General features: G+C 47.6%; 1 protein-coding gene across 2 annotated transcripts in view; it reads right to left on the bottom strand.

Annotated features, from left to right (window-relative positions):
* The window catches only part of WDR18 (WD repeat domain 18), a 41,843-nt gene that overhangs the window by 17,450 nt on the left and 4,403 nt on the right, over positions 1–19,990 (bottom strand). For both annotated transcript variants that reach the window (XM_053372760.1, XM_053372761.1), the window contains exons 3-7: positions 10,392–10,525; positions 7,810–7,951; positions 5,544–5,687; positions 4,189–4,253; positions 3,724–3,848 (exon numbers count right to left, since the gene is read on the bottom strand). In XM_053372760.1, coding sequence (XP_053228735.1) covers positions 3,724–3,848; positions 4,189–4,253; positions 5,544–5,687; positions 7,810–7,951; positions 10,392–10,525 — 610 coding nt within the window. The remainder of the gene's footprint in view (positions 1–3,723; positions 3,849–4,188; positions 4,254–5,543; positions 5,688–7,809; positions 7,952–10,391; positions 10,526–19,990) is intronic.

Raw genomic sequence — 19,990 nt, forward strand, 5'->3', positions numbered from 1 at the left:
AGAGAACAGAAATCATGCTCCAGCGGTGTGGCAGCAGCAGGAGGCCCCATTAGCTAAAGTGGGCTAATAACAGTTTCAGGTTAAGAACGGACCTCCAGAACGAATGAAGTACTTAACCCGAGGTACCACTGTATCTTATCTCCTCTCAGCTCCTTCAAGCGCTCCTCCTAAGGCTTAGTTTCCAGACCCTTAATCAGTCTACACACAGACTGGATAGCAGTGGCTCTCCAGGGATTCAGGCAGGGGATGCTACCAGTCCTGCCTGCAAACTGGACCTGGGACCTTCTGCGTGCCCAGCAGAGCCTTTGCCACAGAGCTATGGCCCTGGTTAGCACCCAACTGCATCATGCCAGGCATAATCAGTAGCAGGTCTCTGAGCTCCAGTCCACTGCACTGCTCCTGAAGGAGCGTCTCCACCCCCATTGTTCTGCCCGGACACTGAGGTCCAGCGCCGCGGGCCTCCTGGCGGTTCCCTCCTTGCAAGAAGCCAAGTTACAGGGAACCAGGCAGGGCCTTTTCGGAAGTGGCGCCTGCCCTGTGGAACGCCCTCCCACCAGATGTCAAAGAGAACAACAACTACCAAACTTTTAGAAGATATCTGAAGGCAGCCCTGTTTAGGGAAGCTTTTAATGTTTGATGCATTACTGTATTTTAATATTGTGTTGGAAGCCGCCCAGAGTGGCTGGGGAAACCGAGCAAGATGGGCGGGGTATAAATAATAATAATAATAATAATAATAATAATAATAATAATAATAATAATGTGGTACCTCAGGTTACATACGCTTCAGCTTACATACGCTTCAGGTTACAGACTCCACTAACCCAGAAATAGTGCTTCAGGTTAAGAACTTTGCTTCAGGATGAGAACAGAAATTGTGCTCCAGTGGCGCGGCAGCAGCAGGAAGCCCCATTAGCTAAAGTGGTGCTTCAGGTTAAGAACAGTTTCAGGTTAAGTACAGATCTCCGGAACGAATTAAGTACTTAACCTGAGGTACCACTGTAATAATAATAATAATAATAATAATAATAATAATAATAATAATAATAACAACAACAACTCCTGTGCCCAGGGAGAGACCTGTGTGGTAGAGTAAGGAGTTTTCAGGGGCATCAGGCATGTTCAGCCTGGAGAAGAGAAGGCCGAGGGATGGCATTATGGCCATCTTCCAGTACAGTCATCCCTTGAATCTCAAACCCAAAAGTGAGTGTTCTGGTTTTTGAGCTGTTCAACAGCGGAACGGTCTCCTCAGAAGGTGTTTGGCTCTCCTTCCTCAGAGGTTTTTTAATAGGTTGGACCGGTCCCCTGCCAGGGATTCTTTAGTTGTGAATCCTGTGGCGACGGGATGCTGGACTCCGTGTGCCACTTGGCTCACCCTGTGAGGTTCTTATGTTCCTTCCTGCTCTACATTTCTATGATTCCATAACTGGGACCCTGAGGGCACCCCTTGGCACACAACACTTGCTTAGAGGGTCAAGGGGACAGGCAGCCACAGCATGGAGGAGCAGCCCTGGAGTCAGGACAGACAGAGTGGCCAGCCAGATGGGCGGGGTATAAATAACAAATTATTATTATTATTATTATTATTATTATTATTATTATTATTATTACCACCACCACCACCTGCCCACACTGGCTGACGCATGGGCATCGGCTGGTGCCTGGAGTCCTAACCACCCACGCCAGTTTTCCAAATGTTGCTGCACCACAAAAGGTCTTGCAAAACCCAGCAGCTTTATCTCCCAATCCCCTTTCCTAATAAAACTTGTGCAAAAATAATTTGCCTCTCCTCTCCAGGAAGGAGTGGGTGGACAAGGGCTGCCTCCCCATTGGACGACGCCGAACCAACACTCCCCTTGCCAGCTGCATTGTTATATCCTGGCACTTTTTTCTACCCAGGATTAGGGGGAAGAGGGTGCAGGCACCAAGCGCGGCTCAGCACATTGAGAAAATTACGATCCTCAAGACAGATCGTGAGGTTTTTAAGATTCAGCCATGCAGGCTTTATGGCTCCTTTTCTCTTTGCCAGCGCAAGGCTTTGAGCATCGCTTCAAAACAAAGCAGGGCACATGCCAAGCACACGCACACAACCAGCCAGGGCTAAGAGGATTTTGCAAATTGTGCTGTGTTCTTGGGGGTGGGGAAGAGAAGAGTTTTGCCCCTAGACAAAGAGAAATAGCTGAAATGAAGATTACGTAAAGATGACTCGATATGAGGAAATGGTGGCTCGGATAATAACACAGACACCACTTCTCCTGTTCAGGGAGAAGAATTCCAGAAGAAAGGAACCCATAACAGTTTGCTGAGAATACCTAAAAACTCTGCTCTGGAGTAGAAAGTTGTATAAACAAAACATGTTGGGTATCTGAGCTGGGAAGGGCACCTCCCAGGAAAGGGACTCTGATCCTGAAACTCCAGGAAGGATTCTGCTAGATGGACCACGGGTCTGATTTGGCATAAGGCAAAGTCCTCCATTCCTATTTCAGCTATTTGCTTGGAAGCATGAGGACTATCAGGGAGGATCACTTTTACTCCTAGCATCTCCAGGCAGGGCTGGGGAAAGAAACTTGAGTTTTTAGTGTGGCCGCTGCAGCCCTCTGGAATCACGGTTACCAGCTGAAATCAGAGCATCTTAACATTCAGCTAGATAGCAGAAGGGGACGTGGGTGGCGCTGTGGTCTAAACCACTGAGCCTCTTGTGGTTGCTGATCAGAAGGTTGGCGGTTCGAATCCCCGCAACAGGGTGAGCTCCCGCTGCTCAGTCCCAGCTCCTGCCAACCTAGCAGTTTGAAAGCACATCAAAGTGCAACTAGATAAATAGGTACCATTCCGTCGGGAAGGTAAACGACATTTCCATGCGCTGCTCTGGTTTCGCCAGAAGCGGCTTAGTCATGCTGGCCACATGACCCGGATAAAACTGTCTGCGGACAAACGATGGCTCCCTTGGCCAGTAAAGCGAGATTAGCACCGCAACCCCAGAGTCATTTGCAACTGGACTTAACTGTCAGGGGTCCTTTACCTTTACCTTTTTTACTCTGGGTAAAACTTGAGCTGGATGCAAGCTATTGCGCTTTGCTTAACTGAGCTTGCAATTCCCTTCCCTTTCTGCATTTCATCTGATCTTATGTACTGCACTGGTAGCTTTTCGCCGAAGAGAGTTTGATAAACCTGCAAAACAAATATGCAGAACTGGCAAAACTAACAGCAAAATTAAGAGACTCTAACAGTATGCGTTTTATGGAAGAATGGATGCCTTTTTCGGACTATTTAAAGAAATATTATAGCATGATGAACTTGCAAGCAGGATTTGAGCTACGAGCAACAGAAGGAATTGGACTATAATATTGTGGTTGTGATTTGATAGGAAGAAGAGAAGGAGCAGCAGAAAGGGAGATGCAACAATTCCATGGAAAATGGGGTGGGAAGTCGAGAAAAGACGAAACTGTGTTTTGATTGTATATGTTGAAGATGATGAAACTTAAAAAAATATAATTTTAAAAAACAAATGAACAAACGGACTGTAGGGAACCTGCCTCACACAGAGACTCATCTTGGTCAGGGCTGCCTGTGCTACTTGGGAGCAAGGTCTGTCCAGGGCCCCAGGTGCGAGTTCTGCTCAAGAGATGCAGGAGAGGGTTCAAACCTGGGACCTTCTGCATGCAAGGCAGGGGCTGCGCTGCAACCCTTTGCGGAGGTGCACATAGGCACACAGCACTTGCGTACCTTTGTAATTCACCGTGCGCAGACACTGCTTGCTCTGGATGTCCCACAGCCGGACGGTTTCGTCATGCGAGCCAGACAGGAGCAGGCTTCCGTCGGTGGAGACAGAGAGACACGTCACCTGGTTCCTGGAGGGAAGACAAAGGGCCTCCAGGTTGTGTCTTGAGTGAAATTGAAGTCATCTCCATTGATAGAGAAAGGGGCTGAGCCAAATGTCTGGCCCCTCCCCGCCAAAGCCCCTTAGAATCTAAGGTTTATGTTGGGATGGGCAGCCCTCAGACCTGTGTGTTTTGTGCACCTTCTCCTGAGTGCTGTGGCCTGGCTGGAATTCCGCCCATCCGATCAAATGAAAGAATTGTGGATTTGGAAGGGACCCAGAGGGTAATCCAATCAAACCAAAAATCACCACATGTAGGTAAAAAATTTTTCCCCTTTGTTGCTGTACCCCACCTTTGCCGCAGCACTCACCGATGCCCCTTGAAGATCTTGGCAGACTCCCTTTCTGTCTGGAAGCCCCTCTCCCTTTGCACGGGCTGAAAGAAAGAGGAGGGGGAAGTTACAAACTATATTTTGAAGCATTGCCAGGAAAAGTGTGTAGGTGGGAACCAGGAAGCTGCCTTAGGTACTTGGGTGGGGCTTCTGGTTCACACAGCCAGGAACTCAATTCCAGCCCTTCTCAGGTGGGCGACATGGCCATTCTACGAGAACAAGGGAGGCGTTGGTGGTCAGTTCCAGCTCCTCTTTTTCTCAAAAAATAGCACTGCATACAGCCCAGATTTGTCTGCTCCAGAAGTGGCAAATCTCCAACCCGCCCCACCATTAGACAAGTGTTTTTTAGTGATGTTCAGTGACTGGCAGGTGGGCAGACCCACCCACCTGTCAATCACTGAATGTCACTAAAAAACACTAAGAGTGGACTGTCCGCACCCTTACCGTGGCAAAAAGACTGGTACTGATGAACTGGAAAAATAACAATGCAGCTCACTTTAATGATTGAAGGTATGTACAACTTTGCTACACATGAACAAGTTGTGTACAAACGTAGACTTGCCATGGATAAATTCAACGATATTTGGAATTCATTTTTATAAATACCTGTTAGATTAAGGTCTAATTAACTACAGTATCAAATTTCCCCGCCTTTTTTGGGGGGGGGAATGTACACAATATTCCCCCTCCCCCGTTTTGTTTTCTACATTGGTACTATTTGTTTCTTCTCTTTTTTGTGTGTCTTATCTTACTCAGTGCGCTTGTAATTTTGTACTTTTTAAAAATAAATAATATAATACAAACAAAATCTCTTAACCTGCCCAACACCTGACTTCCCATGTAGCTCATTGGCACTTCAAGGTAGGGCTGGGAGAAACACCTGCCTGTCCCGGAGAGCTGCTGCCAGTCAGTGTTGACAGTATGAAGCAACACAGAACATACATACTTTGGTTCAGTGTGTAAGGCAGGCGGGTTCCTTTGTTAAGTGCTACATTTCACTTTTAATTTGTATACTGCCTTTCCATATTACAGTGCACAAGGCGGTCTATAGCAACACAAAAACACTCCCAGAAAAAAACCCCACACCTTATATTAATCTGGTCCAATACAGAAAATTGTAATAAAACATAACTTTAAAACGGAACGACTTATTTTGAATAAAGTAACATTCAGTAATGTATTAGAATATAATAAATAGTGCACAATAACATTAACATGCAAAACATCAGCAAATTTGCTCTTAACAGTTACAATAAATAATTACTAAACTGCAATCAATAAAAATAACTGCAAAGTCACAATGCATAAAATGCCATGTGTGGAATCGGACCTACCCAGGCGCAGAGGTCGACTTGGAAGATGGAGCCGTCCATGCCACCACAGAACATGTGGTATTCTGTGAGGTCGAGGGTCACTGACAGGATGCCCACGTCGAAGACGACAGAGAGGAGGAGGTCGCCAGAGGAGATCTCCCAAAGCTGGAAGAGAGGAGAAGAGGAACCACACAGATAGCTCAACTGGTACAGCACGAGACCCCTTAATCTCAGTGTCGTGGGTTCGAGCCCCACGTTGGGCAAAAGACTCCCGCGTTGCAGGGGGTTGGGCTAGATGACCCTTGGGGCCCCTTTCCAACTCTACAATTCCATGGATTTATTTAGGACCAATTAGCCAAGGGTGTACAAAGGTGGGCCAGGAATTCCTGCAGCTCAAGATGGAACGGCAGTGGAACACGGCAGAGGGGCTTGGGAATGGATGGGCAAACTTGCAACTGAACATGAGATAAAACCAGGGGACGGGATAACATTTGTTGTCCCATCCTTCCTGACCCTATGACAGATGGCATTCCCTCCTGAGAGATCAGATCAGGGATGGAGAAGATCTGTGGCCCCCGCAAAAGTTGCTGGGCTCCAAATCCCATCTTCCTGAGAAGGAGGGGCAGGGGTCGGGGACCCCCGCAGGATCAAACCCCTCCTGCCCTCTCCACCCATGCTCCCCAGCATGTTTAATTTCAAAGGAATCTGTTATTTATTTGTTGCAATTCTATCCTTCCTCTCTCTCCAAGGATCCCAAGCCTGGTTCTTCCGTTCCCCATATAATCCCCACAATGAACCACTGAGGCTGAGAGGCAGTGGCTGTCACAGGGCCACTGACGGCCGTTGCCGTGAACTTTTGGGCTGACTTGGCTGAATAACGTTCAGGCCACAAGAGATGAGTAGCAAAGAATGATGTTGCCGGTATGTGAATTATTATAGCTGATGCAGGCAAAACGCACAAGAGGGAGGTGTCAGCAATCCTGGAGGAAGCCCTAATGTTCAAAGACATATACACACACGCGCACACACAAATCTTTATAGAAAAAACTCCCTGAAAACGGAATACCAAGCGCTCCATACTACATTTTCTTGCTGCTCCCATTTGCATCTGTACAAAATGTAGCCATGTGCATGTTTGTTTGTTTATTTGTGTGTGTGTGTGTGTGTGTGTGTGTGTGTGTGTGTATAGGAGGCTGTGTACAGCACTCCACAACCTGAGAACCACCTGCCCCACAGCCTGCCCTGAATCATTTTGGAGGTGGGAGTTTAGAGAGTCAGTGTGGGGAGTAGTGGTTAAGAGTGTCGGACCAGGACCTGGGAGATCAGGGTTCAAATCCCCGCTCAGTCATGGAGCTCCCTGGAGGACTTTGTGAGTCAGTCACAGCCTCTTAACCTACCTCACAGGGTTGTTGCAGGGGTTAACCGAGAAGGGGTGGTGGTGAACAATGGACTCCTTGGATAAAAAAGCAGGAGATAAATGCAATAAATAAGCTCTTCTGCTGACCTGCTGGAGAAAGCTAGAGGGGCCAGCCAGAGACAGATGCAATTGGACCCATGCAAGTCACAAAACGCACCTGGCTAATTTCTAACATTGGGGCTTCGCATTGGGCCATCTGGCTGGCCACTGGGGGAAAGACGCTGGAATAGAGGGGCTTGATCCAGCTGCCGCAGGGCTTCCTTGCAACGCTTCTGCCCTGCTTTCAGGACTGGAGCCAGATGCAGGTCAGCATGAAAGGCGAGGGCTCCATGGTCAGTGAAGTTAACGTATTATTCAAGGAAACGGGATACAACTTAGCAACCCTTCCCAGGTGGTTTTGCCCCTATGGAGCTGTTGCCAGGACTGAAGGTCCACCTTAAGGCTCCTCCTTTCCCAGATGTTTCCCAAGCAGTCTCAAGCTGTGTCTGCCACACCTCTAGCCTCTGTTTTGCCTTCCTCGTTATTCTGCGTGTTCTTGGAGAGAGCTTGTTGCAGCCAGAGAGGGAGACCCCCTGGTTCTTCTGCGGCCACTTGACTCCCCTCCTCTGCTTCAGCCGGGAGTCTGAACTGCTCCCTGTCACAGACTCCTCCTGCTCACTAAACCCTCTTGCCTTTTCAGTATCCAAGACCGCCTCCTAATCTTCCCCCTCTTCAGTGTCCCACTACCAATTCCTGAGCTTTCCTCCTCCAGGATTTCCCTTGGGGGTTCCCTGGCTGGCACCTCCCACCACTCCCCCCCCCCCCCGTGCAGCCAGCCCCTGTTACCTGAGGAGCGGCACTCCGCTCCCCTGGCCTGCTGGCCTCCCTTACCTTGGCCGTCTGATCTAGGGAGGCTGTGGCAGCACGGGCCATGGGGCCGCCCATGCCGCAGCAGAGGTCCGTGATGGGAAGGCTGTGTCTTGACCACACATGGCGGGGCTCTGGGCTCTGGGAGTTCTCGGCCTGCAGCACGCTGGGGAAAGGGGGAAGGAAGAGGCCTCAGCACACAGCAAGCAGGGCAAAGAAAGCGGGGGTCCCAGGAAACGCGCATGGCAGGTGTGAGGGAACGTGGCTCAGTTCCGGATGCATTTGCCCAAATAAAAGCAACGGCATGTCTGGAGTTGGCTCTCCTCAAGCTTTTCACGGGAGACAATGTTGATTTTCTTATAGTCTGGACTCCCTGACGTTTGTCTATCTAATATACCTCTTTGTTGGAGATGTAATACAGACAATGCTTCTGCTATGTCGCACACTTACTAAGTTTTGGGAGAAAGTGCTGGACTATATAAACAACACCATACGGAAAAACTCAAGATTTTCAGAGGTGAATATGCTCTTGAACCCATTGTATGGAAACTGACAACAGGACAGCGAAAATGGATTCTACGCGCCCTAATGTTGGCCAAGAGATTGATATTGATGAATTGGAAGAATGGAGGTACGATTCCCCTTAATCAATGGCTTGACAACATAGGAACAGCTTATAGACGCAGACTTTCTTTGCATAAATACAATGATATTTGGAACTTGCACAGAATCTATTAGGTTATTGACAATTAAACGTGCATTAGGATAATAAGAATAAACACAGCCATATATTAAGGTATGGTAATGTATATTTTTCCTTTTTTCTTTTTCATTCACATCCACTTTTTCATTCTTTCTTTTCGCCGTTGCCCCACCCACTTTCGCCTCTGGCCCCCAGAGTGCTGCCTGGAAGACAATGCGGCCCCTTCCCCAACATGATGATGTTTTGTAGCTCCTGAAACTGAAGAGGTTAAGGGCTGTGAGATGGGGGGACGGACGGACTGCTGTCCTCAGAGCACCCTCTGCCATTGGATGGCAGTTGACAAACAGTGGCGAGCAAAGGAGGCTGGGAACAGCGCCTGCAGGATCCAACCATGAGAGCCTCCCCTCCGGCTGGCTGGCCTTGCAGCCTCAATGGCCAAAGCAATTAAGGAAGAGATGCCGCCTGTCAAAAGCTCTGCTGGCCCAGGGGGTCAGGGACGTGCTGGCATCTCCATGCCAACTGCTGCTTCGGTGTGGAGGGAGCCAGCAAACAACGTTGGCACAGTGTGCAAAGTTGGGGGGGGGGAGAGTCAGAGGCTTCCATAGTGCCATTATTTCTGTCAAAGGGGGCCCAAAGCAGCCTGGTTAACGGGAATTGGGTGCCTGCTTGCAATGGGAGGCAAACAGAAGAAGGCTTGGCATCCTGGCAGCTCCTGTGCTATGAAACCTAAATTGTTTCAGGAGGAGGAGGCGGCTGCCCACAGGGTCCCTGCATGAGTTGCTGTTCCACCCTCGCCTCCTTCTGATCAACCACTGGTCTGTGTGATGGGCTCGACTGCCATCATCCCACAACCCTGCCCCAGAAACTGCCTGCTGTGCCTCTGCAAGAGCTGCGGCTCTGGGGCTGCGTCAAAGCCAGCCATGGTGGGAAGCTTCGGAAAACGAGCCTTCATTTTAAGAAGAGACTCAGCCAGAGACAGACACGAGTGGGCCAAAAGGTTGTGGAAGAGGAAACCTCTGCAAACAGAGCAAGCAAGGTCAGTGAAGACTTTTGCCTCTTAGAATCGTCTGATCGCAGAGCTGGGAGGGAGCCCAAGGTTCAACTAGTCCAACCTCTAGGTTAGAAGGGATATAAAAGGAGAAGGAAAGCAACCTTGGAGAGCTGCTGCCAGTTTGTGTATGCAACACTGGACTTAATAATAATAATGATAATAATGATAGTAATGATAATAATGATAATAATTTATTATTTATACCCCACCCATCGGGCTGGGTTTCCCCATCCACTCTGGGCGGCTTCCAACAAAACACTGAAATACAATAACAATAATAAGATGGATCATAGAATCGTAGAGTTGGAAGATGGCTATTGTATCAGACCCCCACAGCCTGAGGAGGAACGGTTGAAGGAGCTGGGAATGCTGAGCCTGGAAAAGAGGGGACTGAGAGCAGACGGGAGAGCCATCTTCCAATATCTCAAGCAAAGGCTGTCCCGTGGAAGAGGGAACAAGCTTGTTTTCTCCTGCTCTGGAAGGTAGGACTTGAACCCATGGCTTCAGGTTACAAGAAAGGAGATTCTGACTCAACATCAGGAAGAACTTTATGACACTAAGAGCTGTTCAACAGTGGAGGTTGTGGACTCTCCTTCCTTGGAGGTTTTAAAGCAAAGGTTGGAGGGCCATCTGTCATGGATGTTTGAGCTGAGATTCCTGCACTGCAGGGGGTTGGACTAGATGACCCTCAGGGTTCCTTCCAACTCCACCATTCTATGGTCTCTCACTCCCCTCCTTCTCAGGCTAAACATACCAAGCTCCTTCAACAGTTCCTCATCAGGCTTTGCTTCCAGATTCAATATCATCTCAGTCGCCCTCCTCAGCACACCTTCCAACTTCTCCATCTCTTACCTGTACAGGTTCCACACTATCACAAGGCTGTCCTTCGCTCCGGAGAGGAAGTGGCTGCTGTCGTCTGTGAAGGCCACGCAGGAAAGATCCTGGTAGTGTCGGTTCAGAATGGCAAGCAGGTTCCCGCTAGACACCTGGGGCAGGGAAGCGACCCCAACATATTTGGAAGAGAAGAGAAAATCAGGAGAGATTAGGAATCGAATGACACCCTGGACCTGATTTACCAAGGGAGACTGTAAATGAAATATCAGAGTTCAACACCTAATACCCACTTCTGACACTGCCCCAATATTTCCCTAACAAGACCACCTGCAAGCTCAGGACTAGCAGAGTTTCCCAAAGCTCAGTTTCCAGCTGTTTTTTGACTATAATTTCCATCATCCCTCACCACTGGTCCTGCTAGCTCGGGATGATGGGAGTTGTAGTCCAAAAACAGCTGGAGACCAGAGTTTGGAAAACCCTGATCTGCAGTGATTCAAAATGCTTCCCCAGGGATGCAGGCGGGGGATATTCCAGCTCTGCCTGGATACAGCACCGAGGATTAAGCCTGGGACCTTCTGAATGGGAAAAGCAGGTACTCTGCTGCTGAGCTATGCCCCTTCCTCTAAAAAGAAAGCAAGACTCTGGTCCGTGCGAAGGCTCATTTCATAGGAACGCAGGAAACGGGCTTTTTAGAGAATGAGATGCTGGTCCACCTAGCTGGCACTGTAAGGACTGGCTGGGAGCGGTTCTCCAGGGTTTCAGACTCAGGGGTCTTTCACAGCCCAGCGGAGAAAGACCCTGGGACCTTCTGCATGCAAAGCAGTCACACCTCTGCTGAGTTAAAGTCCTTCCCCTAAACTCTAGAAATTAATAAATGGTAGGGTTTTTATTATTTGGGATGTGGAGGGAGAAATACATGCTGCAGAGGAATTCCTGGACTAGCCTACGCAAAGGACCTGGCCAAGCAAGGGCCACTTAGGAACAACAGAAGGCCATTGAGGATAGCTGTCCTCCCTCCTTGCCCTGAGACTGGGGGTTTGGAAGGCTGCAGGGTAACTGGGTGTGAAGTGGCAGGAAAAGAGAGGGTTTTTAAGCAAGGTGTGCTGGGAAGAAGAAAGGGAGAGAAGGATGGGATCCATCTTGGGCAGGCTGGCTGCAGGCTGGCGGGGAGAGATGCCTTGGAGTCCAGGGCTGCACAAGCCCCTCTTGAAAGGACCATGCTGTAAGATCGGGACTCCCTCCAGGCAGACTGAAGGTGTAAATAGGGGACTAAACCATATTTCTTAAAGGTATGTCAGTCTCCACCGTGTCTCAATTCTCCAAAGGACCACAGACCCTGCGTGGGTGCCTGGAACTCCCAGAGTCTTACAGTGGGTGGGGGTGGCACCTGACTTTTGAAACAATAGGATTCTGGTCCTCATTGTTCTGATTTAGATAGGAACCCACGAAGCTATACCAAATTACATTGTCAGACCTTCATGCTCAGGACGATCTACAGTGAATCTCTGGCGTTTCAGGCTGGGGCTTGTGTGTATGATATTCCAAGCCCTACCTGGAGATGCTCAACAGCTAAGCTAGGCACAAAGGCAGGAAGCAGCAAAATGTTAAATGATTCTAGTCCTCATGACTATACTGACATTCAAAGGACTGAAGAAAAGACTGAAAGGGAAGAAGGACTTTGTGTCGGCCACCAGGCAATGGCTTTTCCACCTGCCTTGACCCACCCTCCAGCCCTGGGAGCCTTTCCCAGAACATGACTTTGAGAACAGTAGAAGCATCCGTGAAGAGAGGAGTTCCTATATTTAAACCAACTTTATACGTTGTGTGTCCTTGTTTCTCAATTTGATCCTTTTACATGGCTTTGTATGTTTTGTTTTATGCATTGTGACTTGCCATTATTTACCGGTATATTGATTATAGTTGAGTAATTCTTTATTGCAAACTCCTTAAAGCCTAGATAGCTCAATTGGTTATGATAACGCCAAGGTCGCAGTTTTGATCCCTGTATGGGACAGCTGCATATTTCTGCATTGCAGGGGGCTGGACTATTGACGAGTCCCTACGATGCTATGATTATTTGCTATTTTAATTTTACTGCTTACTATTTTATTCTAATGGATTCCTGAATATTGCTTTATTTGATAGAAGTTGTTTATTATGACTTCTTTTTGTCTTGGATCAGATTCTTATTAGAATCTGTGCGATCTTTGCTGTCTATTTTTTTGTCCCTTCAGCTCATAAACCGCCCTGTGTACAGTAATACAGAAAAGCGGTATACAAAAAGTGAAATGAAACCGTCCATCTAGCTTAATATTGTGTACACTGACTGGCAGAGGCTCTGCAGGGCTTCAGGCAGGGAGTCTTCTGCAGCGCTACCTGAAGATGCCCCATGGGAACGAACCTGGGTCTTTTTGCATGCAAAGCAGGCACCCAGCATGTTATTCCCAGGCACGCGTATTCAAGGCTGCAGCCCAGTTGTCTACCTCTATATCCTCCTGTCTGATGACACAGTGACAAGGCAGGAGGCGTCAAGACCAAGACAGAGACAGGAGCCTCGTAGCCTCGGGGCTGCTGCTTGGGTGAACCTGTAAGGAAGCCACAAGCCACAGCCGCCTGGCGTATTATTATCCGCATCGCGGAATGATTTGCATTACAATAAGCGGACAGTTATCAGCCCTCTGGGAGTATCGCTTGAGCTGCTGATCTGGTTGGAGCGATGCCAAGGCCGCTCTCCTCTTCCAGAACCAGCACCCAAGGGATACCTGTCTGACCCCCTCCACTGGCAGCTTCTCAAAAGCAGGGCTGGAGAAAGTCATTTATCTCCAGCTGCCTTTAACTAAGAGGCCGAACTTTTAAGCTCTGTATTGTTGCTGGGTTCAAATCCTCAGTTTTTGACTCCTTGCAATGCGGATCAGTTAAACACAGATGTGATGCTGGCCTTTTGACTGCTGTTTCCACTTGCTTTGATTTTTAAAAATTTGAATCCTGGTCTGTGTCTTAAGGAAGCTACCCTGAGGAGCGTTTGAGTTTAAAGGCACACCAGAAATCTTTAAATGTATTTTGATAACCGGCCCGCCCCAAATTGGTTACTGGACACGGGGTAGGGTTTCTTGTGTGCCATAGGGAGGGCGACTTGTCTGCCCTGAACTTTTCTGCACCCCTGTTTGAATTCAAAGCCGGACAGACAGCATAATAACTATAAGGCTGGAAAATAAGGTTACAGAAAAACAGAAACACAGGATTTGGTTCCTGGGAGTTCAAGGAAGGAGTTCTGTATAGCGCTTGTGAGTACTTCATCTCAGGAACCAAGAGGAGGGCCTGAGAGATCTATTTTTTTGTTTCTCTATGTGCTGGAAGCTGCCTAGAGTGGATGGGGTGTAAGTAATAAAATTATTAATTATTCCTCCCTCCAGCTGCCCAATTGCTCACCTGCATAGACACTGCTGCTCGCCCTAGGCTACCAGGGTGCAAATCCTTCCACTCAGCCTTGAAGCTCAGTGGGTGTGACCTCGCGAGCCAGTTGCAGTTCCTCAGACTAACGCCACTTGCAGGATTGTGACAAGGAAGAAATGGTAGGAGGCAGAATACCAGGCAGGCTCCCTTGAGCTCCTCAGGAAGAAAGCTTCATGCCATTGCCTTTCCTCTCAATGGTCACCTGGGGAGAAGCCGTTCCACTAGACTACTTCAGAGGGAGAGAGATAGGAAGCACCAGGCACTTCCTGCCCCTGAATTGTGCTGGCTGATAGTTACAGAAACCAGTGCCTGAGTTTGGGTTTTCCTCTTCCCTCCCCATTCCTTTCCCCTTGTGTGCTATGCCTTTGTAGACTGTAAGCCTGCAAGCACCAGCGGCTGTACTGTATGAAAGCCATTCTGGGAGCATTTTGGGGTACAAACGCTCAAAACAAAATAAATAAGTGTGTGTGTGTGTGTGTGTGTGTGTGTGTACACACACACACACACACACACACACACACACACACAGTGGTCAGTCCTAGCCAGGCTGATTATCAGCACCTGCCAATATTGACGCACCAAGCAGACGAGTCAGTTGATGCGAGGCTGTTCTGGGAGGGGCTCACTGGCAGATGGTCTTAGCCAGGCTGGAGAAGCCAGGGGGCATTTTGATATCTTGCCAGCCAGGTGGAAAGGCTCTGCTGACGGAGGCAGAGGTGGGAAGGAGGAGCTGATCCAGACTTGTTACAACTCGTGGACGAGGAGGGGGCTGCCACGCTTCCCTGCTCTGATGCAGCCAGGCGGAAGGGCTGCTGACGGAGGCGGTTCTGAGGAACGCGGCAGATTTCGGAGACCGCAGATCACGGTTGCTGGGGTGCCGGCAGCAGGTGAAGGGTCACTGGCTGCCCCTGGGCCCTGCTTGCACAGAAGCATCTAGCTGGCCATGGAGGAAAAAGGGAATGCAACAGCAGGTTGGGGGTGTGGAAGGAGAAAGGCAGGCAGGCTCCTTGCGTCCACACCCCCACCAGCAAAGTTTGTATAAAGATAAAAGAAACGACTTCTTCACGCAGCACAGAGTATGGAACCCCCTCCCACAGAAAGCAGTGCTGACCACCAACTTGAGACAAGGGCAGGGCAATATATGGCCCAAAACCGTTTTGAAGTCCATATCATGATATTGGTTTCATAATTTTTGACCTGGTAATTTATGGCAAATCATGCTCTGTGTGTGTGTGTGTGTGTGTGTGTGTGTGTGTGTGTGTGTGTGTGTGTAATAGAGAGATACAAAAATCTCAATGCAGGGAAAACTGTGAAGCCAGCCTGTCTGGCAGGGCAAGAAGCCCAGAATAAAAGTTAAAATATTAACTGATGCAAAGGAAAGAGGCGGATTTGCCCTGCCAGACCTTAAACTTTACTATGAATCAGCAGCATTCTGCTGGTCGAAAGACTGGCTGCTTCTTGAGAACACAGACATTTTGGATTTGGAAGGTTTTAATAATGTTTTTGGGTGGCATGCATATTTGTGGTACGACAAGGTTAAAGCACATAAAGCATTTAAAAACCATATTGTCAGGAAAGCATTGTTCAATGCCTGGATAAGATACAAAGACTTATTGGAAAATAAAACCCCAAGGTGGTTGTCACCAATGGAAGCAAAGGCTCAGAAAAAGCTCAATATGGAGGCCAAATGGCCGAAATATTGGGAAATTCTGGAACAAGAAGGAGACAAATTGAAACTGCAGAGTTTTGAGAAATTAAAAGATAAAGTGCGAGATTGGCTTCATTATTATCAAATAAGAGAGGCCTATAATTTGGACAAAAAAATTGGCTTCCAGGTGGAAAAGTCAGAATTGGAAACAGAACTGTTAGATCCCAAAACTAAGATACTTTCAAGAATGTATAACTTGCTGTTAAAATGGAATACGCAGGATGAAACGGTTAAATCTGCAATGATTAAATGGGCACAAGATATTGGTCATAACATTATGTTTGCTGACTGGGAACAGTTGTGGACCACCGGTATGAAATTTACGGCATGTAATGCCTTAAGAAAGAATATTATGAAAATGATATATAGGTGGTACATGACACCAGTCAAGCTTGCAAAAATATATCATTTGCCTGATAACAAATGTTGGAAATGTAAAGAAAATGAAGGTACATTCTTTCACCTTTGGTGGACGTGCCCAAAGATTAAGGCTTTCTGGGAGATGATCTATAATGAAATGAAAAAGGTATTTAAATATACCTTCCTGAAGAAACCAGAGGCCTTTCTCCTGGGCATAGTCGGCCAACTGGTGCCAAAGAAGGACAGAACCTTCTTTATGTATGCAACAACAGCAGCAAGAATACTGATTGCAAAGTATTGGAAGACACAAGATTTACCCATCCTGGAAGAGTGGCAGATGAAGGTGATGGACTATATGGAACTGGCGGAAATGACTGGCAGAATCTGAGACCAGGGAGAAGAGTTGGTGGAAGAAGATTGGAAGAAATTTAAAGACTATCTACAGAAATATTGTAAAATTAATGAATGTTAAAATGATGATTGGATTGAATAGGGGGTATTAGCAACAAAGTTAATAAGAATATGCAAAAATGAATTGATAATGGATGAAAATATAGTGTTATAATATGTTAAGATATAGAGTTAAGATAAATGAAAGAGGGTAAGGATTTGCTGATTTGATTACCTAAATGGGAATACAAAAAGGGGAGGTGTGAGGTGGTCAAGGAAACAAGTTAATGAGCATAAAGTTATAAAAAATGGATTTGTTTTTAATTCTCTTTTACCTATTCGTTTTTTGTATGTTGTATTTTTATTTGTATTTCTTCTTTTTTATGTACTTTTTTAGGTCTTCTTTTTTCCCTTTTTTATTTATTTTGTTCTTTTCATATGTTCTTTTTTGTATTTTGTAAACTGATGTTTTTGTAAAATTCCAATAAATATTATATATATATTAAAAAAAATCATGGTGTGTGTGTGTAATAGAGAGATACAAAAATCTCAATGCAGGGAAAACTGTGAAGCCAGCCAGTGCCTCTGCATAGCTACATCCTTATTTCAGACATTGTGACATATTGCTATGTTGTGATATTAAAAATGTAAAGGGACCCTTGACCATTAGGTCTAGTCGTGGACGACTCTGGGGTTGCAGCGCTCATCTTACTTTATTGGCCGAGGGAGCCGGCGTACAGCTTCTGGGTCATGTGGCCAGCATGACTAAGCCGCTTCTGGCAAACCAGAGCAGCGCACGGAAACACTGTTTACCTTCCCGCCGGAGTGGTACCTATTTATCTACTTGCACTTTGATGTGCTTTCGAACTGCTAGGTTGGCAGGAGCAGGGACCGAGCAACGGGAGCTCACCCTGTTGCGGGGATTCGAACCGCCGACCTTCTGATCGGCAAGTCCTGGGCTCTGTGGTTTAACCCACAGCGCCACCCACGTCCCTTATCGTGATATTATCTGGTTATAAATAGTGATGCTCAAAACCAGGTATTGCCCAGCCCTAACTTGAACTTGGCAAATTTAAGGAGGAGGGGAAGGCTATCAGCGGCTACTAGCCATGATGACTCTACCTTCGCAGTTGGAGGCAGCTACGCACCTGAATCATAGCTGCTGGAAACCTCAGGAGAGGAAAGGGCTCTTGCACTTGCATCCAGCTTGCAGGTTTCCCCACTGAGGCTTCTTTTTGGCCGCTGCGGGAACAGGATGTTGGTCTAGACGTGACACTGGCCTGATCCAGCAAGCAGGCTCTACTTATGTATTTGAAGTCACCAAAAAGGAAACTCAAATTTGATTCCATTGCAGCTTTAAACTGTCCAAGATGGATCTAATAATTTTACAGTGCTGCCAATATTGCTGTTAAGCCACCCACCATTTTCCCTCCCCGCCGCCACCAAAAAGCACAAATGTGACATCTTCTGGGCTTGGTGGGTGGGTGTCCTTTCGCTTCCTTCACCCCAGGGTGAAGGGTTGCTGCAAGCAAGCGTCTTGGGCTGCTGCGGACAACTTCAAAAGGAGAAAGTTTTAAGGGGGAAAAGAGACGCCGTCAGCAGTTCCACAAGGCTCATCTTTTGCAATATTCATCCCGCTCCTCTCCACCTTGCTCAAACGTGCAGAAGAAATTGGGGCAGGGACAGGATACTGGGTTGTGAGGCAAGGAAGGAGAAGAATCTGCAGCTAAGTGGAGCATAAGGACCCAAAGGTTGTATTTTTGGGAGCAGCGCTGGAGGGCAGCCAGGAGAACAGGGTATGCTGCCAGATACCTGCTCAGGCTATATGTGCTCTACCTAGTGCGGCTACTTGCTGCTTCTTCTCCCTCTCTCGTAATGCTGGAACTCGGGGCCGTAGGAAGAAGCTGAATGTTGGAAGCACAGCTCCCTCCGTTGGCTCTGCTGTGACAGGCCAGCTCCATCAGGCCCCCTCTCCATATCCCCTCAGCCTCTTTATTATTACTATTAAGAGACTGGAGAAGCCAGTATAAGTTGCATTTTCAGCTGAATTTGAGGAAACCACTCAAAGCATCCGTTGTGTTGAGCTATTTAAATTGCTTTTGTTTGATGTGTCAATGGAAACAGCTAAAAGTCTGTAAATTTTGATAATACAGTGGTACCTCTGGATGCGAACAGGATCCGTTCCAGAGCCCCGTTCGCATCCAGAAGCGAACGCAACCCACGTCCCCGCGTGCCGCGATTCGTCACTTCTGCGCATGACGTCATTTTGACAGTTTGTGCATGCGCGAGTAGCGAAACCCGGAAGTAACGCGCTGTTACTTCCGGGTTGCCGCAGTGCGCAACCCAAAAATACTTATTCCGAAGCTAATTCAACCCAAGGTATGACTGTAAACCTGATTTGCAATGGGGGTTGAATAATTTCAATGGCAACTGTAGGATGTAGAGCTCCCTCCATCAGATCTGCTGTGACAGGCCAGCTCAATTGGGTCTCCTCTCCCCTCAACCTTCATCTGGGGGCAGCCTCAGTGGGAAAGATAGAAAGCAGGGCTCCCTCCATCAGCTTTGCTGGAAGCCCAGCTCCATCAGGCACCTCCTGCCCCTGAACCGTGCCAGCTGATCGTTACAGGAACAACTCTTTAGAAACTGGTGCCCGAGTTTCTGTTTTCCTCTTCCCTCCCAGTCCCTTTTCCCTTGTGTGTCGTGTTTTCTTTAAGACTGTAAGTCTGTAGGGAAAGACTGTTTCATTTTGACTGTATGCAAGCTGCTCTGCTTTGGTTGAAGAGCAGCATAAAGCTGCTCTAACCAAATAAAACAATTAATTACACGGGGAGGTTCAGGCAAAAGGAAGGACTTCTTGGCATGGTGCATTTTTAAACTGTGGAATTCGCTCCCGTAAGAGGGTGTGATGGCCATCGATTCCACGACTGCTTTAGACGAGGATTAGACAAACTCACAGAGGTGGCTATCATTGGTCACTTGCCACAACGGCTATATTTTACATTGTGATTTTATAATGTGAACCACGCCGAGACCTGCAGGTATAGGGCGGTATACTAATTTATTTATTCTTCATCATAATCATCATCTAGGTCTGCTGTTAGAGGTAGTAAATGCCTCTGAACGCCAGTTTCTCGGACTTGCAGGAGGGAAGAGATCCTGCTGCATTCAAGACCTGCTTGTGGGCTTCCCTTTGGGGCATCTTTTTGGCCAATGGACTGGGGGTGCGCTCCCTTGGACTGATGGTCTCTTCTTGCATAACACCTGGCTGGAGATCTTTAAAATGGCAGCAGGAAAAGGAACAAAGCTAACTAATTTGGGCCAGATTGAAGAACTCACTTTCCCAGCCTTGCTCCTTGCCTAGGAAACAGGATTAGCATCATGGACAGGTGAGGAGACAAAGCCAGCTCCTGCCCCCTTGTGGCAAGGTCTCATTCTGCACATCAATAATGCTTTCAAATATCTTTTCTTTCAGGTATGGTGGCAAAACTTGAACATCTTATACTATTAATTTTATTATTTGCACCCCACCCATTGCGATTGGGATGCCCCAGCCATTCTAGGTGGAATCAAACATATATAAAAACCTAATAAAATACTGCACGTTTCCCGATACAGGGGTGCCTTCATATGTCTTCTAAAGGTTATCTAGTTACTCATCTCCTTGACGTCTGATGGGAGGTCATTCCACAGGGTGGGTGCCACCACC

This window comes from Podarcis raffonei, chromosome 18 (genome assembly GCF_027172205.1).
Source record: "Podarcis raffonei isolate rPodRaf1 chromosome 18, rPodRaf1.pri, whole genome shotgun sequence".
NCBI classification, from domain to species: Eukaryota; Metazoa; Chordata; class Lepidosauria; order Squamata; family Lacertidae; genus Podarcis; species Podarcis raffonei.